We start from the raw sequence: 16,888 nt of genomic DNA, 5'->3' as shown, positions 1-16,888 counted from the left end.
AATTTCTATTTTGAAACATTAATAATAAAATAATATATATTTTTATATATTTAATATAATTCAAAACATTTTTTTTGTTTAAAGATTTCACAATATAAAATTGAAAAATTGAATATTGTCCATACATATATATACACTGTATTTTATATATATATATATATATATATATAAAATACATACTGTTTTAGACTATTGTTCACTCAATAAAATTATACTATTGTTACTCGATAAAACGCAATCATATTTTTTATATCATTGTTATGTTGTCATTGTCTATTTTGTTGTATGATGGCATACTTTAATACTAATATATATATACATAGTTTCAGTTAAGTAATTATGATATACATTCTTGTATTTCAATATATAAAGGAAATTATAACAAATGATATTCAAAATTATAAAATACAATGAAATCTCTATATTCGTCTATATTTATTTTTAAAGAGAAATATTAAATTAGACAAATACATAATCAATTTTTTTTAATAAGAATTTACGAAATAATTACGAACAAAAAAAGGAATAATAGATTTTTAACTTTAAATCGGAACTTAATAAATAAAATATACTACTAAATAAATAAAATTATAAGCAGAAATTTAGTTTTTATTTAAAATTTTATTATGATAGTAAAAAAATGAATCATGCAATAAGAAATTTTTGATGATAAATATTAGATTTAACGAATATAAAGATTTCATTGTATTATATTTATAAAATAATACTAGAGCTATGCAATGTTGACAGTATGATAATTGATGAGAATCTATTTTTGATTGGACAGATAATGGTGAAAATATAAATATGATTCTAATTAGATTTTTAACTTCAGGAGAAAAAAACATAAAATTTAATTTTATATAAATTTGGAAAGATAAATATAAATGTATTAAATATATATTCTATCTTGTAATGAAATTTTGTTAACTATATTTTGATTTTTATAATATGCTATTTTTTCTTTCTAAATTCTCATAAAAAAAATATTTTATGTAATCTCGAAGTTATTATTATTTTTAAATTTGCACATATAGACCAGTTTTGAGATTGGATTGAATTCTATATTACTTTTAATTTTTTTTTTAATGATTTGATAAATAACTTCCATTCTTGATAATTGAAATTTTAAATTTTCGTATAAAGAAATTACGTTAGGATAATTCTTTATTAAAAAATATTCTTGCAATTTTTTCACTTCATTTTCGAAAATGCGAAGTTCTCGTGTTTTGTTCAATAATAAATTGTTTAATAAATTTTACTGTTATGATTAAAAACTTAGAATTTCTATTTTATTCTAGATCAGATCAAAATTTTTAAATAATTTGATTCTTTCTGAATAAATAAATTTTCAATAGATTTCTCTGAACTTGTTTACTTTTTATTTTATTCAGATGTACTTTCTGTTACATTTAGTCATCATTTGCATTATTTAAAGATGATATGCATTTTTCGTATTTTAGATTGTATAACATATTTGGTTATTATAATTTTCTTCTTATATTTTTCGTTATATTCAATGATATTAATTAAAGAAAGATAACAGTCATTTGAATAGCTGGATGGATTTTTGCATATTATTATACAGTAAATTATATTAAATATAGTAGTAAATTCATCATTTGTGGAATTTTTCAGTTTTTCATTTTGCAAAATTTTCTCAATGACTGAAGAATTTTCTCTAATTGCTGCGATTACAATGTCTTGATTTTGTTTAGTTCTTTCGGATTTTTATTTGATGATATTGCCTTTCCGAAATCTGTAAATTATATTTTTTTCAAATTTAGTTTTAAAGTTTTATATCTAAATGATGTTGAAAATAATCTTCAGAAATGATTTTTTTCAAGAAATCTTGTATTTTATATAAACAATTATTGGTTAATGCAAATTTTTGAATTAATAGAAAACTTTAAATATTTTTCAACAAATTTCTTTAATACTATAGTCTTTTTGACAATTTAACAAAATTATGGATTCTGCAAAATAATTAACAATTAAATATATTAAAATAGTTAATTACATTAATAAAGTACATTAATAAGGCAATAGAAAATATTAAAAATAATAATAGCAATAAACAGAAACAACATGTATGAAGGAAAGTGTGTGTAAAAAGAATTTAATTTAATTAATCTTGATAAATTAGAAAAGAATAATTAATTTTTAAATCTCAGCTTGTTGCTATAATGAAAATTGATAAAGCATGTTGTATCGACGACACTATTGCAATTACGCGGAATCGATCTTTGATAATATTCGGTTATTTCCGAAGTCATTAGTTTCATATTCAAATTAGTATATATCACTTGTACCAAATATAAATAAAGAATTTTATCATCATCCATTAAAGTAAGCGTTGATTATTTATTGATTAAATAATAACTGTTGATATAATCAATATCTTTTTCAAATTTTTATCATTTAATTGATTGGTTTAAGTGTTCGAAGATAAAATCAGTTTCCTCGTACATATAATGAATATCGTATTTTATAGGTATATTCAAATGTTTCTTCTTGAAATATGCAATGCAATAAATATTTCCAGTTATTTATTTTCAATCAATAATTATTTTTTTTTCAAAAAATGAAAACAACAGAATTTTTAGATCAATTTATATTTTAAGTGATTGATAAATATATTATAAAGTTTCTCAATTTTTATATTACATATATTTCATATATATCATATATATCAATTTTTTAAAATAATAATCATGATTATGTTTGATTTTGTTATAATAATAATAATTGTTTTGATTTTGTTATAATAATAATAATTGATATTGTTATAATAATAATTTTGAAAAAGTTTATTGTTTTCTTCTCTTTTTCTTTTTATTTCATATTGAAGAAAAGTTGAATAAAAAAAAAATATAAAAATGTTGTTGAATAAATCACATTATAATTTGATCTATAAAGCATGTCTTAGGTGATCGATTTTAATATGTATATATAATAGTAATTAATATGTATATATAATAGTAATTTACGATAATAATTTAATACATATTATAACTTTGTTTTTCGTTTATTCGTCAGTTGTGCGAGAATGTTTGAATTATATAGTAAACATTATGGATTGTGAGTTATATTATTATATTATTATGTATTTTAGCTATATTTATTATATATTTTAGTTTATTTTAGTTTATTAGAACAAAAATATATTTTTATTTCATTTTGTGTATAGATATATTATTTTGTTTCATTATCTAGTATATGATATATTGAAATAAAATAATTATTCACACTTAAATTTGTTTATTTAAATATAAAAAAGCAAATATATTCATATATTATACGAATATTTAAGTAACACAATATTAAATTTTTTTTCTAATCTTTAGAATTGTTATTTTCTAAAATTATTATTTATCATTTTAAGTTATAATATTAAAAAAAAATTAACGGTATATTTTCCGATATTATATTAATTTTCATAGTATTACATAGTATATTGGTGCTTTTCCAAGCAACGACTTTGAATGTTGCCATTAATAGCAGCAACAAGGCGCTACTTACTATAATGATGTCTAATAATGTAAGTTATTTCTTTACTATTAATTTAATAATAGATTATATACTTTGCAAAGTGTTTTTAAAAAGAATAAAAATATCAAAAAAAGGAAAATATATAGTATTTCTTGAATATATATATATATATAATATTTATAATATTTATATATATAATATTTCTTGAATAAAAAATGTTATTTAAATGAAATTATAGATTTGTTTTGTTATGCTAGTCAAACTGAAAATATAAGATATATAGAAGCATATTTACGGTTAAATAATTCTAACTAAATAAATATTAAAATTACATATAATACTAAAATTATCGATTTATTATTTATTAGAATAATTAATAGTACTTATAATTTTTTTATGAATAGTTATTTATAGCTATTATTCCAATAAATAGCTATTTAATATTTTATATTATATTACTATGAAAAGATATTATTTTATTGTAATTTTTTTTTTCAATTTTGATAACATATAATTCAAATTAAAAGTTAAAATATTTTCTATCAAATTTAAATAATTATTGTATTAAATTTTTGTATTGTGTATGATACATATAATAAATACTTTTTTCTAAATATTAGAACATTTCATTGAAATTGAAGTATTTATATATAAATTTATAATAATAATAAATTTGTTTTTAAAATCACTCTGCAAATTAAATTTAGTAATCAAATATGTATTAAGTTATTAGATATTTATAATACATATATTTTAAATAAAAATATAATGTTACTAACTTCTTTTTAATAAATTAAATATTTTGAGTATTTTTTAATTTAATAAAAAATAATAGGAAAAATGTAAAAAATTGAAATCTAATATAACATAAATAATTGATAATAGAAAATAATTGTAATATCATTTTAATTAATTGAAATCATTATGGTAATAGAAAAAAAATTAACTATCTCCAAACAAAATTTTCTTTTAATTAATCTTTAATTAATTTAAACTAATATAATTTTAAGAATTATCTTAATCTACAATTTAAAAAAAAATTCTTATTGATATATCATTTATTGTTAATATATAGGAAGTAAAAGCAATAATTAATAATAGATTATAACTATTTCCATAAATATTTTATTTCATAATCATTTTACAAAATTTGTATTATATAATATGTTTACTATTTAATTATAAATTGCTATACAATAGAATAACGAATCGAAATAATTCAAAAAGAATAGAACTTCATTTATACATAAAAATAAATAATTATATAATGAAGATTTTAAAGTCTTTTCAAGCAACTCAGGAACAGATTATAAAAAAAATAACATAACAATAATGTTCTAAACTTTTTATTTCAGTTCGTAGAATTAAAAGGTTCCGTTTTTAAGAAATTTGACAAGAAGAATCTATTTCAATTATCTTGTGCAGACGTGAGAGAACGTTTTCATTTGATGATGCTTCTTCTTGCTGTGAATTTACAAACAATGAAAGAATACGCATGGAAAGCGGAACGACTTGCAGTGCTATTGCCAGATTGTATAATGTTGCTCTTGGCGGAAGTCCTCGTAGATTGGGTAAGTAAATTGTAATTTGTTATATTTTGTGTCGTGTATTATATACTAAAAAAAACCTACGTTGTTTCTGTGTCAGAAGTGAATTCAAATTGAATATATTTTGGTGAAAACGATGTGATAATAATATTATTAAAAAACATATATAAAATTAATATAATCTGTCAATTGTAAAACCTATTCCTATTTTTTTTAAATTTCTGAACGCATAATATCATTTTTTTGATCAAATTATTCTCTTATCATCTGTTTTCTTAATATATTTTGATGATGATTTATTTATCTTATATAAATATATTCGTGTGATATTTTCGAAGATTGATTTTTAGAATAGAAAAGATATTCAAAAATATAACTTAAAAAAATGTTGATTTTAATTAATTAATCGTAATTAAATTAATAAATAAATTATAATTATTTAAATAATTATAATTATTAAATAATTATAAAAATAATTATAATTATTTAAATAATTATAATTTATTTATTAATTTAATTACGATTAATTAATTTACGATTAATTGAAGTCAAGTTTGTTATTTTATATAACTTTTTTTAAATATTTATTTTGAATTTAAATCTATTCTCCAAAATTATTCCACGAATATATTAACATATGTAATATTTAATATATGTAAGATGTGTATTTAGAAATCGATTAATAAGTTTGACTTAATACAATTTTTGAGATATCTTTCTTTATAAAAATATTCGTTTTGATTTTTGTTAATGAATATTGTACATACTATGGCAAAACAAATGTTTTTGACTATTTGTTCAATCTCGACGATTCATTGACATTACATACCCAATACTCACTATGACGAGACAGCTTTGACTGATTGGTCAATATTCTTTGTTAATAATTTATTAACAAAAATTTTTGCAAAATTGTTTTAAATCAAAAATCATCAGTTAAATCTTATCGATCGATTTATAGTATATTCTAACATATTCTGAAAATAATAAAATAAGAAAAATTATCCATGATCAGTGATTTTGTTTGATAATTCGTAGGTTTTTTAATATCTATAATTTTTAATATTTGAAAGTTAACGATTATCATTTAACCATACTAATTATTTGTGTTTTATTATATTCAGTCTTCTTTGTTATAAATCTTTGTTATAAATCTATCATCAGCAATGATTATTTGATAGGAAAAATTTGTATTTTTTAATACATTTAAAATACCTCACAAATTTGAAAATTTTTTTTAGCTTTTTAGATATGGAATGAATTAAATTTTTTATGAATCCAGACTAAATATTATTCCATTCTAATTATAAAATTTTTGAGTTTAATTATTTGATAGGATGTTTTAAAAATATTGGAACATATAAATTGAAATAATTTCAAACAATATTTTAGCTATCGTACATGTATCGAGTACAATCAAGTTCAAGTAATATATCTCGAAGAAAATGTGTTGAATATAATATTTATTTTATTGATAAAAAAATTATATCGAATTACATCATAATGAACAAATTAATAAATTAATTAATTGTTATTGTGGTAAAGTTATGATAATATAAAACTTTTTTTAACAAATGAACGATTAATATTATTTATATATATTTATATTTATATATATATAAATATAATATATATAATTATATATAATTATATTTAATTATATATAATTATATTTAAAATAAAAAAAATAAATTATGCATTACAATCTATTAATTTAAAAAATAATTCATCAATAAATAGATAAAATCAATGACTCAACAAAAATTCAATTCATTCAAAGATTTGAAATATCCATATGAATTATTGTTTTTTGAATATTTTTTTCTAATGAAGTAATTTTTTACATGTAACACTAAATAATACTAAATAAATTATAAATAAAACATTACTAAAATAACATATATCATCAGATCAATATATCGTTTATTTAATTGCAGTATTACCAACTTTGAGCAACTGATAGTTATAATTCACTACTTTCAGAAAGTTTTAAATTATTTCTTTAAAAATATTGATATTTTTGAAAAGATTTTTGTAATAAATATGATTCAATATAATTATTTCTTCTGCTATTATTTCTAGAAGTTATATAAGCTTCTATATGTCTAATAATATTTGTTTGAACAAATTGTAGCATTTCAATATTAATATTCGATATAAACTTCATAAATTTTTATTTTCTTTACTGATAGATGGTATATCCCATTTTTAAAAATATTTTTAAGTATATATATATATATATATTCTTATTAATATTTATTAGAAAGAAAGTTAAGATTGTATCTTGTAGCATTTGAATCATTCCTTCTGACGAATCTTTATTCATCTTCTATTTTTATTTTAATTTTTTTATTTGAGTTTTTTCATATTCCTATATGATGCTTATTATTTTTTATTTTTATTCCGCATTTATATTTCAATGAATTTTAGGTTTTTTCTATATCTTGATTCTGTTAAATTATAATTTTTTAATTTCAAAATTTTATAATTTATATTGTCCGTTTTTTTTACCATTTTACCATTTTACCTCTTTTTCGTTTGTTTTTACCTTCATATGAGCTATGAGAATTCAGACGACTTTTATTTTTAATATTTTTAATTAGTTTAGTTTTCTTTCATTTATTAAGTTCTCTGATTATTATTTTTCTATTTCTTGTTTCAGTTTTTATTAATCTTGCTGTGCTAGATAATTTAGTATTTTTTTATAATAATAATCTAAGATTTTATGAATAGAATATACTATAATAGAATATATAGTATATAAATAGAAGAAGCTTTATTTTCTAAAATGTTCAGTTTATAATTTTCTTTCCGTTTCTCATTTTTAATGTCAGTTAATTACAATGTCAATTAATTCTATCTATTTATTTTTGAATCTACTATGGTATCTTAATCATTAATTATTAATAAAATGATATTTTCAATTTCTATATTTTTCTTTATGATTGTTTTGACTGTGTCAATTGCTATCTTTTTTTAGAATAGATTTTTATTAAATTATCTGTATATTCTTATCATATAGATTTCTATTGTTTTATTACTTATTATTTCTTTCAATTTTTTTGTCTAATTTAGACTTTTATTGTTGTCTTTTTTATTATTTTTAAGTTTTCTTCTTCTATTCTATTTAATTCTTATAAACTATTAAGAATCTTCCTGTCATTATTTCATTTTTATTCAATATTCAATGTTTGATAAAAATTTTTCTATTTTTTAGAATATATTGCTACAATATAAAATATATACAAAATATATTTTATTTTCAATTGATTTTTTTATAATTCTCAGAAATATCAGCTTCTTTTATTTTATCCAAAAATAAAGCAGAAATAATAAATCTGCTGTTTATTATTATTATCTTCAATATGTCAGAATATATTACAAATTTAAAAATTATATTTATTTTTTGGCAAATTGTAATTTTATATTCGATGCTATGTGTATTTTTTGTAATCTTTAGAAGTGTAATAATTTCTATACGATTGGGACGAGATAATAAAACCATAGAGGAAATATATGTTAAAAAAAAAAAAATTTGAAAGGATATGTGGAAAAGGAATAAAATATGTATATAATAATATTATGTTTAAAATCGAAATTTTTGTTTTTGTTTGAATGAATTTTAAAATCTAAATGATATTTTAATATTTGCAAAAAAATATCTGATTGTATTTTCCTCATTTTCTTATCTAACCAAAAATTGCCAATTTTTTTCATATTTTTTTTTCTTTTATTTTTTTTAAATTGAAGACATTGAATATTCTTTATTTATTTTTTTTAATATCAATTCTTTTTTTCATCTCTTGAATGTGAAATTATTTATTATTTCTATAAAGAATTAAATAATTTTCAAAATTTATTACGAGATTGTATATACTTAACAAGAAATAACGATGATTATTAATAATAATTATTCAAAGTATATTATTTTCAAAGTATGTTTCCAATTTTTAATTTACATTTTTTTTTCTCGACATTTTTTTAGAAAGAGATTTCTTTTTTTGCACAATTTAAATAAAATTCATTTTTATATTACAAATCTAACAAATTTATGCATTTATATGATCTTTTGAGAAAGCAAATATATTTAAATAAACAAGTCATTCATATAAAAGTCCATTTAATTTCTCCATCAGCTATAATTTTTTACGAGATTTATATTCATATAAAAGGATTTTACGAAACATTTTTTTCTAAAATTCATACTAATATTCAAATATTAAATTTGAAGATAATTTTGCAATTAATTGTTTAATGTTTAATAAATTAAATTTTTATTTATTTCATATACATATTGCAATGTATATCTTTATAATTATATTAAAAAATATTTATGTAAACGAAATGATTTTCGATGAATAATTAGACATTTCATATATGAATGAAATATTACGCATTTAGAATGGAATTTCATTTTATAATATACAGAATATATATAGATAATATATACAGAAAAATAACAGTATATGCAATAATAAGATAATTCAAAAGTTTGTTATTATTAAAAATATTTAATGATAAAAATGACTTTATTATAATTATAATTTAGATTATAATAAACTATAAATTTTTTTCTATATTTATTTTTTCTATATTAGATAATATAAATAATTTTTTTCGACGTTTTCCAATAAAGATTAAACTTGTACATAGAAAATAATCGTTTGATGTTATATAAGTATGTCTATTTTATTTTAGTACTTCTATTGGTTTCTCAACAATGATTTTTCAATCTGCAAAAATTTTAGTGATTTATGATATTTTATATGCATAATTTTTTAAAACTGCTTTTTAAAAACTGTTTTAAAATAATTTTTCTAATATTTCTAAGTATAATTTCTTACACTTGATAACGTTTCAAAATATGTTTTTATGAATATTAAATTTTATATAATCTATTTTTATTAAAAAATCCTATATATAAACTACAAAGTTTAAATGATAAAATACGAAGAAGAGTTTTCGTAAATATTTTTTTGAAAATAACATTATTTACTAACTTAAAAAAAAAATGCAATTCTATTTTCATTCTTTGATTTATGAAATTTCATCCTATGAAATTTATTTATCACAGAATTATTTAAGATTATCTAAAAATTGTTATAATATATTAAATACAATATATTAAAATTTTCAGGAATTCATAAAAAAATATTTTTTTAAATATTAAAATCGAAAAATTAGATATTGAGCAGATAATATAGACTACTATTTATTAAATGAAGTCATATGAGAAATCATATTGGTTTCTTGTTCTTCTATGTTACAGTCAGCCATTTTATTTTATATGCCATCATAATTCAATATTGCCATAGATTTCCTTTTATTAGTTTATTGCAATATATAAATTCTTGTTTTATTTTGTTAATAATTAAAATTCATTCAAAATTCATTATTAAAATGAGAAAATGACTTATATTATTAACTAATTTTATAAACTAAATAATACAAGTATTTAATTATTTTATCGTTTTTATATTAGATTAATATATAGATAATTGTGCTCACAATAGTGCATTTTCATATTCTTATATGAATAAAAGAAATTTATTATTAAAAATTTTATTATTAAAGATTATTATTAAATAGAAGGATATGAATAGAGGAAATTATAACGAACGATATTTAATGTAACAGAATACTATGTTTATTATTATATTGAAAATAATATTGAAATTGAACAACTATGATGATGAAGTTATCAATTGTATGACGATTAATGAGAATCTGATTTGCCAAATCTTATTATAATTATTTATTGATGGAAAATGTAATATAGTAGACATGTATAAATTCAGATTGTATTTTCAATATTAAAAAATATTTAAGCAAGAATATTTTAATTTTGTCTTTCTGTTTTCAACTTATGAAAATTTTTTTTTGGCATTTATATCATAATAGTGACTTAAGAAGAATTTAGTTTTAGATTTTTCTTTATATTATATTATTTCTTTATATTTCTTTATTTTCTTTATATTCTATATATTATATATTTTCACAAGATTGTTAGCTTTGGAAAATAGTTATTTCTAATTAAGTTTCAAAATTTCTTTAATTTTTTATTAAAGAATATTATAAATACTAAAAAATATTGTTAAAATCATGATGATGGTTTATCGCATCTTTGGATATTGTATTTGATGTCATCTGTTTAAGATTTCGATTCTGAACTCTCACATGGATTTATTGTTAAGATCATGGTGATAATTCATTGTATCTTTGAATACTGCATCGGTACCATCTGTTTAAGAAAAGGATCATCTACTAAAGATTTAATTCTAAAAACAGATTACAGATTTCTGATGATTTCTTGTCAAGGTCATGATAATGGTTTATTGTATTTTTGGATACTGCATCAGTGTCATCTTTTTAAGAAAAAGATCATCCATTAAAAATTTAACTCTAACTAATAACGGATTTCTTATTAAAATCACGATAATGGTTTATTGTATTTTTGGATACTGCATTGGCGCCATCTGCAAAAGAAGAATCATTAATGTGGAAAGATTTGAATCTTTCAAATTGATCATAGATTTTTAGTGATTGTGGTGATGATTCACTGCGCTATTGAATATTGCTTCAGGTGTTATCTGCATATAAAAATCATTGATGATAAAAAAGAACATTGATTAGTTACAGATTTTTGATTTTATAGTATTAATTCAAATGATTATGATATTTTACCATATAATCGAATTAATATAAGAAATAATTGATTTTGATTGAAAATCTGATTCTGATGTCAAGATATATCTAATTTACTTTACAGTTGTTCTTAAATTGCTGTTAATTCATCGTGTGCTTTAAGAACTGAAAATGCAAAATGGAAATTAAGAATGAAAATATGAAAATATAGTATTCATAATTCAATGTATGATAATAAAATTTGGATTGAATGAGAACTGAGAGATGTTCTGAATAGATTAATTTTGAACTTCATATAATTATTTTTGAAATTCTTGATCTCGATTTGCATGTTATTTTACCATTCGTAAAAAAAAGTTTTTTTTGTTTTCAAAGTGAAATTTCTACTTTATTTCAAAGATGTGACAAATCTAATATCTTTAAGTATATTCAGAATATAATGATTCTTAGAGAAAGATGACTTCAAAGAACCGATGTATGAAGCAACATATGGAAAAATTTTCCAAATCAAAGATGACATTTATAAATATCGAAAATATAAGAATCTCGCATCAGAAATCTCGAAAGACCTTTAGAGATATAATCTGGCGATACAATATATATAATAGATGTAAGCAAGTTTTCTTGCCTGAAGAAAACAAAAAGACTGTTAAAATCAAATAAAATCAAATTTTCATATACAGGATATCATAAATTTATTTTAGTCTGTATTAGTATTTATACATATATTTGCCAAAAATTCGTTTGGATTAAAATAAATTTCAGTTTTAGAGATTGATCGAAGTTGTATCATATAATTCAATATAAAATTTCTTTGGATCTAAAAAAAACAATGTATATATTGATTTATAAAATCACTTTTATTGCAAAAGTATTTTTTTATAATTAGTAAAAAATATATATTATTCGTAATAATAAATAAAATATATATCTTTTTTAATTATTTTCACAATTTGTATTTAATATTGATACATTTACTGTATACACTTTACATATATATTGAAAATAATATAAATATATATTATAGCATATTTATTATCATTTTTTATGCAGATATAACATTTAGATCATTTTTTAGAAAAATTGGAAAATTGAAAATTTTTATTTTTTGTTACAAAAATTTTTCTTTCTTTGTTGTTTCAATTGTTTTTATGTCTTAATGTATTTATAAAAATGTTCTTTCAATTTTCTTATTTTCAAACATTTTCAAACATTTCTCTATATTTGCCGAATAGAATTCAATTTCTAAATTTTTTAAAAATATTTTTCTTTTCTCCTTCATGGATATATGATTTTTCCATGAAAAATATTATAATTACAATTATAATATGTATAATTATAATATATATTATTTTATATTCATAAATAATGATAATGACCAATATCTTATACATTTTCTCTAAGAATATTTATGAATTATCTTATTTACAATATCTATTTTTAATAGCATTATAAAATATTATAATTTTTGAATTTTAATGATTTTTTGATCCAAAAATATTGGAATTCGATATAAATAAGAAGAATTCAGATGAATTCAGATGAATTATTTTGATCATATATTGATAAATGATTTCGTTAGCTTTTTTTTTATTTTAATGTGATGAGAAAAATTTAATAATAGTCTCTTCATTAAATACTTATATCACTAAAAATGATAAACTGTAATTGATTATTTACATTTACATTATTTCCAGAAATCAGCCAATTGCCTAATATGTTATACTTGAATTCTTCTATAGAGATTTCTATTTTTTTGAACAAAGTTATAAATATAATAACATCGTTTATAATTTTATCACATATTTATTCAGCATATGCACTCTGAATGGATATCTTCAAAAATTATTGATCAAATGTTCATCAATTATATTTATATTTATGATATCATAAGATTACAATTTATTATAAAAATATCTGTTGTGAATTTTAATGATGATAATTTATTCATAAGTTTTCTTTCCTTCATAAGATTATTAAAACATATTATAAATTGTAAAATTTTCTTGAATTAGTCTCATAACATTGCAGCTAAATAAATTGATCGTGAAAATGATGCATATTTTTTTTTAAATGATAAAATAGTTCTCTTTCTTTAAATTTATCAGTAATTAATAAAAGTTCAAAAACTGCAATGATTTTAACATGATTCATGGATTTCTATTTTTTAGTCTATTATTGTATAATAGACTAAATTTCTGCTTTCTGATTTTGTACAAAACAATTTTGGTAAATATGAAGATCCATTTCTGATGATCTTGATCTATATTGTTAAGATTATCCTTCTTAAAATTATCTTTAAAAAATTTTAGTTGTCGCTCATTTATTAAAAATTTATTACAACAATAATAATTATATGTATTTTATATGTACATTATATATATAGTACAATATTATGTTATATGTAATATTTATATTTTTTTTTTGTGACTATAACTCAAATCATATTGCTAAATTCGTTGTCTGGGAACATATTTAAGATGTTGGTAATAATTTGCATGTTCTTGATAATATAACAGGATTTAAAATTAATGCGAAAATGATATTGTTCAAATAAAATGTAATATAAGATTAAAACATCGAATTTGAAAAGAAGAAAAAAATAAATAAAATAAAAAGAAAATATCATCAAAAATGATTAATCAAAAATTGCCAACTGTTATGTTTATTTAAAATGGAGATGATAAGTACATCAAGAATACGTATTATGGGACAAGAATTTTCCATATCGAAGTTTATGATAAATATATATTCGATAACAAAAATTCAAATTTCATGAAATAAAAAATCTTCAAATACAAACTTTTATATTACTATATAAATCACATCGAGATATTTCTAACGAAAAGCTGATGGATAATGATGATCGTCTTTCTTCTGGAAAAATGCATATTTTGCAAGAAGGTTGTAATTAAATGCATTCTCTTGAATTATTGAAATATTATTAAATTCTAACAAGAGGCTGATAGCCAATGTCAATCAATTTCTAGGAGAAATGCATATTTTGTGAAAGGGACATCTTCAAACATAATCTCTTAAATTGTCAGAATTACATTAAAGCAATATTCAGCGGAAAGTTAATGAATGACCAATGTCCTGTAAAAAATGCATATTTTGTAAAAAATAAGTATAGTCTCCTGAATTGTCAAAAATACATTGAACCTCCTCTATTAATAAATGTTCATCTATTATCGGGACACTATTATTGTTTATAAGCGAGCTTACTCATTGAAGCTTTGCTATATCATATTTTATTTTTTTAATAATTAAATTAGCATTTATAATGACTGGCATTGTCTGTATTTTCAACTACTATCGACTTACTATATTTTACGGATGAGATATCTTCAGTTTTTCTTTCTTTTTTTTTTCTTGAAAACAAAGAATGAATGAAGAATATAGTGACAAATAAAGTGATCGATCGAGCAATAACGTTATTTTTTAGAAAAGAATAAAATAACATGTCATCACTTTGGTATACTTGATTGTGAACAGATGTAAAGATTTATGACTTCTCGCTTACACGACCTATATTTCAGATAAAGAAATAAAAATAACGATATGTCTCTTTTGATTCAGACGATTGTTATTTTTTTCGGAACAATATTATATATATTTATTATTGTATTTTATAATATGATATATCAAAAATTAAATATAAAATTTTAGAAGAAATATTTTTGAAATCAACTATTGTATCATTAAAAGCAATAATTTTCGTTCAATTATTAATGACTAATATTGATTTTGATTGATTTTTTTTAGTTGAATATTTTTTCCGATATTATTGATTTTTATCAATTTACTTACTTTCTTTTTAGGTGAAGCACGCCTTTATAACTCGTTTCAACGAACTACGTTCAACAGTATACAGGGATTATACAATAAGTTTAGCGTATGATATGGCTCAAACTCGTGATGAGACCGCTTTTTCTGATGCTTCGGACCTTGTAGCCCGCAGGATGGGTTTCATTCCTCTTCCGCTAGGTGTCGCAATGGGAAGAGTACTTTGTACGACTATCACGCCGTCTGCCAAACCGGCTAACATAATTTTGTTGCTTCTGGCATATTTAATATTAGTGGCATTCAAGATTTTAAATAGTTTGATAATTCTTGGTAAGGCATGTGATTTCATTTCATCACATTCCACGGAACCTGATACTGAAGTGACTTCTTTGAAACATTCTTCAACAAGTACCGATATAAAAAATCCAAATTTAGCTACAGCAATTTTTTCCAATAGTGCAATTAGTTTAAATAATGTTTGTCTCAACGAAGCTGTCTTGAAGGAGGAAATAGGTAATGAAAAACTTAATACAGAGGACAGTCAATAAACAATATCTTTTTCCTTTTTTGTTTCTTTTATGTATATATTAAGTATAGATAGATAAAAGGCACTCAAAACAAGGAATTTGAATTTAATTATACACGAAAGTCAATATTGATTCAAACCCATAAGACAAGTGATTGATTATTTCTTTTACTTTTCTTTCATCCCGAGTGTCTTCTTTCTATCTCTGCAGAGTGTCCCAGGAAAGTACGAGATTTAATTTCATATAACAGAGAAAAAACCTAAGGAATTTAAATCCAATGATCCAGATGGCCATAATAGATACCTTTACTTTATCCATTTTTATTACAAAATGGGTTTTTAAAAAAATTATGACAATTATAATATCATAATACTTCATCATGTTGGAATTATTCTTCTTAATGTATGCAAGGTAAGTTATTTGCAAAATATTTTTATAATTTTTTGTTGTATATTGTCTAATGTATTATATGTAATCAAATATGATTAAAAATGAAAGGAAAATTTCTCAAAAGTACTAATAACATTTATTATATTATTATAATTATAAAATAAAGTTAAAATTAAAATGCATAATAATAATATTTATTATAATATTATATTAAGTATAATATAACTTTTTGGAAGAAAAATCATTACTTTAAATATCTTGTTTAAAATATGAATGTAAATATAAAAAGTTATAAAATATACAAGAAAAATAATAAAATATTGTCTTATTCTAGTTATAATTTTATTTTTTTATTGTTAAATCAATTCAAAGTCAAAATGAATATAACTTTTTTCATACAGAATGACATATTAAATATAATTATTATTAGTTAAATTATTAGTTTTCCTGGGACATCCTGTATATATACAATTTTTAATATTGAGGTAATTTAAGAAAGAA

At 19.6% G+C, this 16,888-nt stretch overlaps 1 protein-coding gene across 1 annotated transcript in view; it reads left to right on the top strand.

Moving 5' to 3' along the window:
- The window catches only part of LOC107995399 (protein TAPT1 homolog), a 38,456-nt gene extending 21,967 nt beyond the window's left edge, over window positions 1-16,489 (top strand). The window contains exons 6-8 of the mRNA XM_062079876.1: window positions 3,444-3,541; window positions 4,848-5,063; window positions 15,506-16,489. Of these exons, the coding sequence (XP_061935860.1) occupies window positions 3,444-3,541; window positions 4,848-5,063; window positions 15,506-16,018 (827 nt within the window). The 3' untranslated portion in view covers window positions 16,019-16,489. The remainder of the gene's footprint in view (window positions 1-3,443; window positions 3,542-4,847; window positions 5,064-15,505) is intronic.
- The last annotated feature ends 399 nt before the right edge of the window (window positions 16,490-16,888 follow it).

Source organism: Apis cerana, linkage group LG9 (genome assembly GCF_029169275.1).
Source record: "Apis cerana isolate GH-2021 linkage group LG9, AcerK_1.0, whole genome shotgun sequence".
Taxonomy (NCBI): domain Eukaryota; kingdom Metazoa; phylum Arthropoda; class Insecta; order Hymenoptera; family Apidae; genus Apis; species Apis cerana.
The sequence above is the reverse complement of the archived record's forward strand: the minus strand, read 5'-3'. Positions and strand labels throughout refer to the sequence as shown.